We start from the raw sequence: 12,248 nt of genomic DNA, 5'->3' as shown, positions 1-12,248 counted from the left end.
ACATCCACTTGGCTGAATCAGGGTAGTTGTACTTGGTGAATGGGAAAGAAGATTAAAAGGAGATGAGACCATATCATAGAGGCTCATTGAATGCTAAATTCCTCCATGGAGTCTAGGGCTGGGGCAGGAAATGTACAAGCTGAGCCTGGAGCACCTTGTAGTGCCAGAAGGTAAGGAAGTGCTAGACAGCACACACACTGATGTGGATGTGTCAAAAGGACATCGGAGCCAACCGAAAGAGCTGCCAATGGCCAAAGCTAGAGCAGTTCGAGCATCAAAACCAAGCAGTATTAGCTCATAACCCACAATGTAAGGTGAATATCTATGCATCCATGCTGGTAAATGATTGAATACATAAATTAATAAATAGGGCTCTGCATATTGGCTCTCTCCCAAAGAGTACAGTATGAAAAGAGGGGATGGGTAGCAACTTTATAGTGGAGGAAGCTGGGACAGACTGCTCCAGCCTGTGATCAGGGTCCCCGGCAACAGGGATAAGTCATGTCAATTTCATGGAGGACGATGGCTCTGCAGCTCTTGTCATCTTCCTCCCCAAAACCCATAACTCCCGTCTAGACAGGAGAAAAACATCAGGCAAATCCCAGTTGGGGGGCATTCTACAAAATGCCTACCTAGCACTCCTTAAAACTGTCAAGGTCACCAAAAACAAGGAGACTTTAACTATCACAGCCCAGAAGAGCCTAAGGGAACACAGTAGCTAAATGTAATGTAACCAGGGTGGGATCTTGGAGCTGAAAGAAGGACACTAGGGAAATCTAAGGAAATCTGAATATTGTCTTGAATAGATCAATACTGGTTAATTGTGACAAATGTACCATGCTAATACCAGAAGGAGAAACTGAGTGTGGGGGATGTGGGAATTATATACTTCCTTCACAATTTTTCTATAAATCTAACTTTAAAAAGCTTTCTATAGATCTAACTTGAAAAAAAGGTGTTCTTCTAGCAGGAAGAGACAGGGCTTTTGAGCAGGTGAGTTGAAAAGTCAACAGTATGATAAAGCTATGTGTGATCATCAGGAGCTGCGATGGAAATACAAAGAGAGACCCGGTTCGGTCTACACAGTAATGTAACCTCTCATTTGTGCCAGAGCACCCGGTTCAGCATAAGCGCCGTCCTGTTTAATTTCCAATCCTTTAAAGAATGACGGGTCACTTCTAACTCTATAGTACTGTAAAACTAGGTATTTCGATCAAATACATGTAACAGACTCACGTGAGCAGAGGGTCGAGCTGTGAGTAGCAGAGAGGAAACCGGGCCAGCAGCCAGGAGTGCTGTTTATTCCTGGTCCTCTTGCGAACCAGCAGAACGACCCTGGGCGAGTCACTGAATCTCCCCAGAGCTGCTTCCTCATCTGCAAAATGAGAGGGTTGAACTGGAAAAAAAATTTCTATGGTAACTTAACAGTTCTAAAAATACCGAGATTCTAAATTAAGATTTAGAGAGAGGCTGTGGCTCCACAAATAATGGAATGTAAGTTCCTAATCTCTCGGTCCCGAGTCTGCGGTACTAGACTCCAAGAAGCGTTTTGAAGACCACGTAGAATTCTCATCCTACTCCCCATATTCTTGGAATGGAGATCAGTTTAGAATTCCCGTTTTAGATGAGCAGAAGGGACCGTGTAGTCCAACTCTTTTGTTTCACAGTTTAAGAAACTGGGCTCCAGAGATTGTGATTTGTTTAAATCACAAAACTAGTCAGAGGCAGGGACCAGGTTTCTGAGATCTGGTCTAGAGCTTTTTCCACTGCAGCATCTTCCCACGGAGCACGAGCAGTGTTTTTGCAATGCCACCAGGACCTCATTTGCACTGTCTCCAGAACGGTCCTCGAGGACAATTGTTCACTGTCCAAAACCATTTTATGTGTCCGCTCCAATCCCTGATTGTGGGCAGAGTAACCCGAGGCTTGGGGAGAGGACTCATTTCCCCTTGAACCTTTCCTCTTTAGGTCTGAGAAAGTGAAACGGCAATTTCACTTTTTCCTTTTCAGTTCCATACCGTCCCTCGTTCCCCTCTGGCAATCATAGAGCCAGGGATGATTTGTTTGTAGAAGCCACGTGAATCGGCCAGATCCCAAAGGGTTAACACTCCCAAATTATGGGACTGCGTTAACAATAAACAGGATGTCCTCCAGAAATTAAATTTAAACCACTGTGACTCAGGCTGGCCCATCCCCTCAACCGGATCGCTGTCTGGGGTCATTATCGGTGGTTAATTGTACCGTTGGCTTTAGCAACAGTATTGGTCAGCTTGGGCCAAATGAAAGCAGGTTCAGGGAGAAGCGGGCGTGGAGGGAAGTGGATCGTGGAGGGAAGTGGATCGGGTGCAGCATGGAAGCGGGAGGTTTGAATTGCAGAGCTCCTGCAGGCTTAGCCGAAAGGCCAGGAGAGAGGTGGGAGCGGCTGAGTGAGCGCCCTCTTCCCCAGCCGATCCCAGGGCTGCTTCACTGTCCTGCCTGCGCGCGGGGAGCCTGCCCTTTGAGAATCGGAGAATATTCAATGCCTTGAGGAAGCTTCTGAATTACCTAGTTTAATGCACTCACTTTGCAGAGTAGGAAGGGAAGTCCTAGTGCGGTCGTCACCTGCCAGAGGGCAGCCTGCTCCGTGGTTTCCCTTCTGTTGTGCCAACCCATCTTCCATTTCCAAGTGGGGAGTCTGAGGTGCGGGCTTCAGAGCAAGTTCAAGGCAGACTTAGGCTGGATTTCAGATTCTTCTGCAAGTTAGCCGCATTTAGATTTTGTCAGTTTTCCTAGGGAAATGGCCCAGCCTGGCCAGTCATTAATGTCCCTATAATTTGTCATCTCTCCCCAGCCTCCATCCTCCCAAGAAGCTCTGCAGATGCAGTTTGTCCCTCTACAGGGAAGTAATGAAACTCCTAATATAGACCATAAGTGATTTTTGTGGTGTTTTTATAAAGGCATGTTTTCAAAGATGATAGCTATTACCGTGAGTCTGTAATTTGTGACTTTGCAGCCCCTCAAGACACGGGTTTATAATGATTGTGATTTGCAGGGTGTCTCCCCTTTCCTGCCCGTGCCTCTTCGGTGTATTTAAAGGACAGGCTGTTAGTAGGAGAGGTGCTCGGGGACAGAAGGTGGTGCCCAAGAACCTGTGTGTGACGCTGTTGATGGGAGGTTCTCTCTCCTAGAACCAAGCCAGGGTGCTGATGTTCCTACACCCGCCAGGACAGGGGGTCCAAGTTCAAGCAGCGAGCCACTGCTGCTCTTCCTCCCCCTCCTGGAGGAAAAGTGGCCTATACCGTGTCGACTCTTTCAGCCACATCCCTCCCCATTTCTCACAATATCCTTCTTTGTCTCCTTCTCTTATAGGATTCCTTTTAAGATTACACAGCCCAAGAAACAGATTGTTCCCAAAACAGTGAGTACCCCCAATTGTTTTGCTCTGAGATTCAGCTCTATGTCACGTGGCCTTTGCACAGCACCAGAGCTTGGACTCAACACATCTTGGGGCTGGGAAGACAGCAACGCAACCTGGGCCTTCTTCCCACTTGTGGAGATCTATATCCTCGTGTAGAATGGGGTTTGGAGGGGCCTCCTCTCCGAGGAACATTTTCTCCCTAAGGTCAGCCTGGTCCCTTCCCCGTCTCTGGGCAGGTGGAAGAGGTGGGTTGCAGAGGTGGGAGGAAGGCACTGCTTCTGAGCAGGTCCACCTCTAGGAGCTGGCCTGGAGGTCAACACCTTTCCTAAGAGGGCCCCTGAAACAGAGAGCCCCACCAAAGACACAGCCCAGGCCTTTGCTTCTGGCACCTCGACTGCAGAAAAGACCAGGAAGTTTTTCCAGGTGGCCTGGGTCCACTTCTCTCCGCTCCAGATGCATTCTTGGCAGTGATCCAGAGTCCCTCGGCAGGAGAGGATGACTGAATCCTGCCACCCCCCTTTTAAGCCCTCGGTTTTTATCCCTATTTTATCTCCAGGATGGGAGAGGAAGAGAATCATAGATTCTTAGAAAGTTAGAGGTCATCTGGTCCACCCTCCTGATTTTTCCTGCTGAGGACAACAAGCTCCATGAAAAAAGTTGCAGTGACTCTCTGTGGTTCTAAAAGCCCCGTACTGGCAGAGCTGGAATGAGAACTCAGGTTTGAGGCCGGGCGTGGTGGCTCACGCCTGTAATCCTAGCACTCTGGGAGGCTGAGGCAGGATTGCTTGAGGCCAGGAGTTTGAAGCTGTAGTGAACTATGATGATGCCACTGCAGTCTAGCCAGGGCGACAGAGCAAGACTCTGTCTCCAAAAAAAAAAAAAAAAAAAAACTCAGGTTTGATCCTTTGGTCAATACTCCTTCCATTGCTTTGTGCTGCCTCAGGCTGTGACAACCTCCCGGGATTTGGGGGGTCTAGGACAGAACGGCCTCTTCAGCCTCCTCGCCCACAAAGCTGAGTGAGTCTCTTGGTTTTAAGATGGGGGACCACGACTATAGAGCCTCTCATGTGGCAACTCCAGAAAGTCCATGCAGTAGAGGCCATTATCTCTGTCCTACCAGCCCCTGACAGTTCTCCTTGTCTTACTAACTTCTTCCCCTGCTTGGCTCAGCTCTCAGAACTGCAGGAAAGATATTGGTTCGGTTTGACAGAAAGTTCAGCGCACACCTGACCAACGTCTCCATCGTTGGGAACTCCAAAGTTAGGTCACTTGAAAGGAAATGGGCCCGAGTTAAAAGAGCCCCCCTGCTTCCTGCAAAGGCAGTCGCTTCAGACTCGGCGTTTACCTCCCATGCAGCGGCCGACCATCTGTGGAGGCTCTCAGCTGAAGCCCAAAGAATCTGGGCGTGCGAGTGTTGAGTCTGGCCAGCTACAGGAAGTGGGAAGGTGTGGCTCTGGGTCTCCAGAGTTTAATCCATGGCAGATCTGCAAGGGAAATGGTTTTGAGAAGGGTCTTTTATTCCCAACACTCACTGCAAAAAAAAACCAAGCAAACAAGTAAAAAACCCTCCCAACACCCCAACCCTTGTAGAAATGGCCTTTGTTCTCCTTGGAAGAGTATAGGCTAGAATGCACTTTCTAGCTTCTTTGCCAGTTTGTTGACAGAAAGATCTCTGAGTCCTTTAATGTGAGGAGTGGCAAGGACTGCAAAGGGAAGGACAGATGCAGTGTGGCCTCCCTCTTCCCTTCCGTGCCTCTGTCTCATTTGAGAGGGAATCGTGGCCCTCTGATTTATGGTGTCAGCTCCCCCAGACAGACTAGCTGTCGGGTAGCAGTTAAGAAGCCAGGGCTGGGAGGCTGGCAGCCTGGGTTCCCATCCCCAGCCTGCCACAAGCTGTCTGTGACCTGGGGCAAGCTCATCCGCTTCTCGGAGACTTAGTTTTCTCATTTGTAAAATGAAGATGATGATGGTGCCTGCGTTGCAGATAAGTCTGGCACTCAACACGGTGTCTGGCACGTAACCCCTCAGTAAATGCTAAGTACCTTACAGGAAGCTAGTTGATTTGACTCTCTTTATAAACCATCCCAAGCAGCTCGGTCCCCTGGCGCAGTGACATTCCAGGCTGGGGCTTGGGTCTCTCGCAAGGAATCAAAGCTCAGAGTAGAGTGGCTTGCTCCCTTGGCGCAGACCCCCACTCCCAAGAGGCACTGAAGCAAATGTAGCGAGACCCTGCCTCTTCGCTCTCACTCTCCACCCTGCCGCTCCCTCCCGGCCCCCAGAACAGGGCTGGGCTGTGCAGTCGTCTCAGCATCTCTGGCAGCTGCCCCTGAACGGCGATGACGCACGCTGTTGTTCTTGCCCAGGCACTTTCGGGGAGGGGAGCAGATGTGGCTCCCGGGTTATTGGAAGTCGTGGCGCCCCTGTCATGGGAAGAAATGCTCATGTTATCTTCAGGGAGTTTCAGGAGGTTTTTGGCTCAAGGCACCCACAGCCAGACACAAAGAAAGCATTGTGTCTGTGCCCTCACTGTTCCCCTGTGCCCAGGTACACAAATTCCATCATTGCGGAGGCTTTGGCTGGCATGGCGTGTTCTCTGCAGGGGCTGACCATCGGAACCGAGCCGGAACAACAAAAGCTCTCCCCTCCCGATCCTAACCTCTGCCTAGCCCCCTCTCGCTCCCCAGGTCCCATAAAGTGGGGGAGCATCTGTGTGCGGAGAGAAGCAGCTGCACCTCCCTGTGTAACCTGGCAGGATGGAAGAGCTCTTTGAAACTTTGCTCACCATGCCCCTCTGAAGCAAGGGTCACCCTGGGTCTTGTGCACATGGAAAGCACATTCCTAGCTGGGTAGGTGCTCTGTGAAGTCAGGGCCAAAAGGAGTCTGGCCACACAGCCTCTCCACTCGGGAAGGATTTCCACGTGCCAAGTGACAGGGCCCTGGGCCTCATCAATCGTCCTTAATCGTGTTGGGGCAAAGGCAAGGACAGCTGCTTTCCACCCAGAGCAGCCCTGAAGGAGGGGCTTCCCAGAATGCTGAATGTCTAGGCTCTGATCAGTCACACCCCAGTCCTGGGATCAGAGCCCCGGCCCTTCCCTTCACCGTGAGTGTAAGTTTGTTGGGGGACTCAGCCTGTTCATTCATTTAACAAATACTGAGTTCCTGCTCTGGGCCAGGGCCTGACCCAGGCGCTGCAGATAGAGCAGTGAATCACTCAGCCTCGGAGAATGAACGCAGAGCGCGGCCAAGGGTGGTCATCTAGCGCTTGGTTCTCCCTGCGCTGACCTCGCCGGCCTGGCCCGGCCTGTCCTGGTCCCTGGCGGTCCGTGCACGTGTGTTGAACTTGCCTTGCTGACTGGGCTCCAGCTGTCTTTCTGGCAAAGGCATCAAGCACTCAGAGATATTCAGATCTTTTCCGTTTGGCTCTTTTCCTCAGAATGCGTATACCTCAGAATGAGACTCCAGTGTGTCCCTTTAGTCCCTGAGCCATCATCTGGGGCCGGAATTCTGGCCATGTTCCCCTTGCATCTTTCCCTAGGAGGAGAGAGATCTCTGGCCAGTGGGCTATAGAAGCCACGCTGGCTGCTGGAAACAGGAGAGGTGAAAGGTTCATAAACTCCTCTTAGGTTGTCACATGGCCTTAAGCAGCAGCATGTAAAATAGAAGGATGGCGCTCCTACCGACATGCTTGTCAGCTTCCGCCGTGAGACCTCGAGTTTCTCATCAACCAGAATGATGCAGCTGAGTTGGAAACCTGAAGTCCCTCCCTGTGCAAGCCCAGCAGTCCCCAGCCAGGGAGCCCAGGTGTTCCTGACACCCCACACACCTCAGCACGTGTGGGGTATTTTAGATGCCAGGACGGGGAGCCACAGGCTACAGCTCTCCCCTCCCCGAGGGCACCTACTGTGTGTTCTGCACCTCTGGGAGTGCTCGATTCTGGCCAAGAAATGCTTCGTTCTAATTTCATCATTCTGGAAATAAATACTTTCAATATGTAAAGACACTGCTCAGCTGTCACGTCCCACGAGGTAAGAGGAGCTGTGTGTCCAGTGGAGGGAGTTAGTGTGCTATTGTGGCACCCAGGCACGGCACCCCATGCTCAGCCAAAATCACGGTTTCCTGTACTTGGGGAAAGTGTCCTGTACTTGGGGCTGCCCTCCTCTCTGCTAACGGGGTTACAGCCCCGGCCAGGCATAGTGGCTCACACCTATGATCCTGGCACTTTGGGAGGCTGAGGCAGGAGGATCACTTAAGGCTAGGAGTTCGAGACCAGCCTGGGCAACATAGCAAGACCCCATCTCTACAATTAAAAAAAAAAAAAAGGAAGAAAGGGTTTACAGACCAGCTGCAGGCCCATACTACTCTGGTCCTCCCAGCACCTCCGTGAGCAGGAGAGGAATGAGGAATCGAACATTTAGTGGGTGCAGCCGTGGGCCAGGCACCTTGCTGCGTGCTCTGTGTGCACTCCTCCTTTAATCCTCAAACAAGCCACCAAGGTTGATGTTATCCCCATTTCCTTGTAAGCCACTTGAAGTTTCCACGGGGCACGACTAAATGAAATTATCCCATTTAACTAGGAAAGAAAGTGAGGCTCTGAAATGTTAGGTGCTATTTTTAAGGCTCCACAGCGAGTATCAGAATCCACATCTTACTGTCTCTGCTCGTCCTCCATGGCCCCGCCGGGGAGAGGACCAGGCTGCAGTGCAGACTCTGAAGGGCCCAGGCAGGGCTCCTTCGCACCAAAGCAAGTCTCCCCTGCAGTCACACCGGAGCCTTTTCGTTCCTCTAGCTAAGGCTTTGGTTCCTGCAAACTGCAAATCCCCTGGGGTAGGTAACACTTTAAACTTATCAAGAATATGTACTTCAGTGGGAGTGAATCTGGAATATTCTTCGTAACATGAGCTTTTGCTGGATGGTAGTCTCCTCCGTTAGCCTCTCGGACGTCATTTACTCCACATCCCAGCCCTGTGAGAGGCCATTGTTGACACCCCAGTTTGTAGATTGGGAAGTTCGGGCACTAGAGAAAGTTCTGGACTTTCCTCATTTCCGCTGCAAGTGGTAGCGCTGGCTCAGGGCTCACGCCCGCTCAGGTTCAGTGTTGCTGGTGCCAGGGAGTTTGACCACGAGTCACAAATGTGGACAGCCTCGCCTGAGTGAGCAGTGACAGCGTTTGTGTTCGGTACGTCCCAGCTCACAAGGCACGTGCGCACGTACGCGCCATCTCTCCTGCCCACAGGTGGGCCGACGGGTGGGCCCTGTGAGGAAAGCCAGGCCGAGAGGAGAAGCGACCCTGCTCCGGTCTCAGCGCCAGCGAGTGGCAGAGACAGCCCTAAACTCCAGACCTGCCCTCTTCCTATGTGCCCGCTGCCTGTCCCCAACCCCGGGTGGGATTTGGTCACACTGGGAGCACCTCGACTGCCCGCGGGGCGGCGCGAGAGGAGAGCGCACCACTTAGGGCCTCGCTCCCGTGGTGGCAGAACAGAGAGAGCCACAGCCCTCTGCCGCCTGCCCGGCCGGCCCATCTGGGAGGGGAATCCTTCTCCCTGAATCAAACAGCTAATTAATTTGGGACTGCAGGGATACTGTCATTAACGATCTGCTGGCGCTGTGTGAACCGGGCGGTGTTGTGTCTGCAGACCCGGGGGAGGGTGTGGACAGAATGTCAGGAGGCCGGGAGACATTTTCCACCGTGTTGTCACTGCTCCGGTGATTGAGTTATCTCTTTCTTGCAGGTGGAGAGAGACTTTGAGAGGGAGTATGGAAAACTCCAGCAGTGAGTGTCAAACCCCAGAAGAGGGAAGCGGGAGGCGGGGAGGGACGGGCAGGAGCCTCGTGCTGGGTCTCCCCTCCCGAGGCCTCGTCTGCTCACCGCCCTTCATGGGCTGCACTGTCGCCCGTTGGCGCCCTGGGGGCTGAGGGCAGCAGCTTCACCAGGCTGCCAGCCGCTCTCCCCAGCAGGTGGCCGGGTGAGAGTCGTTAACTTGTAGCCTTTGGGTGTGCGGCCTTGTGCAGAGTGTGCAGTGGCACTTCAGTCAGCGGGAAAGTCCCCGTGGAGCAGGGCCCCTGCTCCTCCCCGGCAGGCATCCCGGAGCAGCCACTCAGGCCTACTTCAGGGGGAGGGGGAGGAAGGGCCCCGAAGCAGCCAGCGAGGCCCTTGCCCAGGCCCGTCCCTGCCTTGCAGGCTGGAAGAGCAGACCCGGAGGCTGCAGAAAGACATGAAGAAGAGCACCGACGCCGACCTGGGTAGGTGGCGCTGCGCCTCGTGACTGGCTCGGGCAGGCGGGGGCAGAGGTGGGCACCCTCCTCCCTCAGCCCCTCTCAGGGCTAACTCTGCAGTCACCGCTCAGAGGACACCCAACCAGTGTCCCTGAGAAGTGACCTGAGGTCACTCCTCACTGAGCAGATCCCCTTCCCATGAAGCCCCACTGCCCCACTCTGGCGGTGGGTGCCAGGGTTCCGGGGCAGACAGTGCCACCGCCAGCAGGAGCTTCTAGTCGCAGATGCCTCCACTTCCTCAGATCTGGGCCACCAGCTCAGGCTGTCCAGAGAGCAAAAGCAGCACATTCCCTGCAGAAATGAGCGCCTGGCCTGGTGGGACTGGTTTTCCAGTGGTGACGGGAGCTAAAGCTGATGTGTTTAAGCAAGAGGTTGGGTTAAAGTGCAGGACCAGAAATAGGGCAGGTCATTCTGTTCTTACGAAGGGCACTGAAGAGCCCTTGGTAGGTCGGAGCTGGCAGCTGCCAGGACGCAGCCAGTGGCCTTGGGGAGGTGTCTTGGCTGAAGAGTTCTCGTGTGAAACGAGAGGGAGCTGGGCCCAGGAGCCCAGAGACCAAGGCAGCCCTGGAGTGAGGGACACCAGCCGTGTCCCAGGGAGCCAGCAGCTGGGAGTGATGGAGAACCGCTCCTGATCTTCCTTGCACAAGGCCTTGACTTAAATATAAACACACACCTTCCTACATGGGCTGATATGGAGAGGAAAATGGTCCTCCCCTGGGAGCAGTGGCCCCCGCTGCGGCATGGGTGGGAGCTGCCTGCCTGTGTGGGGACTGCTGGCCCCTTCGTGGCGTCGATCGTCATGCCAGTGCTAACCCCGAGGATGTGGGCTGGTCTGAACATGACTGCCCCTCGCTCCTGGCCCCTGGCCTCTCCAAACTATGTGTGGCACAAGCCAAAGGCCGGATTAGGGAGTTTGTTATTGTTTGCTTTGTAGTTATTTCAGGTCTGAGTTACTTGGGCTGCGTTTTTCTTTCTCGTTCCCTACTGTCTGCCTGGTCAGGAGCTGCTGTGACCTTTTAGTCCCTGCCCGCTTCTCCAGCCTGCGCTGTCAGAGCATAGACGAAGCGAAGGTGTGTTGTGTTCGGAGCCAGTCGCTTTGGAACCGAGTAGAGCATCAGGGGTCTGTGACCGGGTGTGTGTGGCTGTGGAAAGCTTAGTTTGCCAGCAGAGAAACCGGGGTTAAGTGGGTGACCCTGGGGGCTGGGATTACAGGCCGCTGCCAGAAGCGGATGTGGGCAGAGAAAGCTCGTCTGCAAGAGCCGTGTCCTGGCTGGTTGCGAGGCCGGAGCCTGACAACCACACTAGACTCTCACGCGGTGGGGGCGTCCGAGTCGCAGGCGGGCTTGCTACACGGGACGCCTCAGGCCTCAGCCCAGCTCTGATGCTTCAGGCTGGGCAAGGCCTAAGAATGTGTCTCTAGTGAGTTCGCAGGTGCACCCGAGTGAGCGGGACCCACTTTGAGAACCACTGGTCCAGACAGCTCTGATCTTGGAATCTCCCGAGCTCCCTGGACAAGATCTAAAATCCCCAGCTGTTCTAAAAAAGATTCTTTTTGGCTGGGCGCGGTGGCTCACGCCTGTAATCCTAGCACTCTGGGAGGCCGAGGCAGGAGGATCGCTCGAGGTCACAAGTTCGAGACCAGCCTGAGCAAGAATGAGACCCCCGTCTCTACTAAAAATAGAAAGAAATTAGACAACTAAAAATATATAGAAAAAAATTAGCCAGGCATGGTGGTGCATGCCTGTAGTCCCAACTACTCAGGAGGCTGAGGCAGGAGGATCGCTTGAGCCCAGGAGTTTGAGGTTGCTGTGAGCTAGGATGATGCCACGGCACTTTAGCCCGGGCAACAAGTGAGACTCTGTCTCAAAAAAAAAAAAAAAAAAAAGATTCTTTTTTTCAGAAAATCGTATTACTTTCACAGTGATCAGTCTCTGTTGGATCTTTGGATCCTACATTCCAGACTCCAAAGACCCAAGTGGGGTCCAAGACCCTCGCTTTCTCCAAGGTCCAAAGACCCCAGCCTCCCATGTGCCAGGCTGACCCTGCCCCTGCCCCAGTCCCTACAGGGCAGAATGAGGGGCATGGGTTGGCATAGGGGGCCGCTGGTTCAGAAGAGCATGGGGGCCTGGTGATCTTGACATCACTGGCCCTGGCTCTGCTCTGCACACCTGAGGTGAGGGCGTCACCCGGCAGGGATTCCAGACCCGGGTCTGCCCAGAGGCTGGTGGCTTGAACAGACGCAGGTCCTTGACTTCCTGTGGTTCCAGCAAACACGAAGGGCTTTAGGAAGGGAAATTGAAGTGGGAAGGAAGTCATCTACCCTGTCCTTTGACTTTTTGGGGATTGTTTTCCTCAGATATGAAAAAAAATAGATGACATTTTTTCAGAAACGTTTCTAGTTTTATATAGGTTTTTGTTATCTTTTAATTATTCTGTGATCGTTTCATAATCAAATCAAGTTACACATAATGTTTGTTCCTAAACTTACAAAGTCTCTTCACAGAATTTTAAGTGTTTTTTCCTCCATTGCTTCAACATTTCTGGAAAGTTTACGTTTCCAGCCTTCTCCCACATTTTG

General features: G+C 52.9%; 1 protein-coding gene across 1 annotated transcript in view; it reads left to right on the top strand.

The window, feature by feature from the left end:
* The window catches only part of BIN3 (bridging integrator 3), a 42,171-nt gene that overhangs the window by 18,781 nt on the left and 11,142 nt on the right, over window positions 1-12,248 (top strand). The window contains exons 2-4 of the mRNA XM_012662994.1: window positions 3,349-3,397; window positions 9,127-9,167; window positions 9,576-9,637. Of these exons, the coding sequence (XP_012518448.1) occupies window positions 3,349-3,397; window positions 9,127-9,167; window positions 9,576-9,637 (152 nt within the window). The remainder of the gene's footprint in view (window positions 1-3,348; window positions 3,398-9,126; window positions 9,168-9,575; window positions 9,638-12,248) is intronic.

This window comes from Propithecus coquereli, unplaced genomic scaffold, assembly GCF_000956105.1.
Source record: "Propithecus coquereli isolate 6110/MARCELLA unplaced genomic scaffold, Pcoq_1.0 Scaffold79, whole genome shotgun sequence".
NCBI lineage: Eukaryota > Metazoa > Chordata > Mammalia > Primates > Indriidae > Propithecus > Propithecus coquereli.
This window is presented reverse-complemented; position numbering and strand designations above follow the sequence as displayed.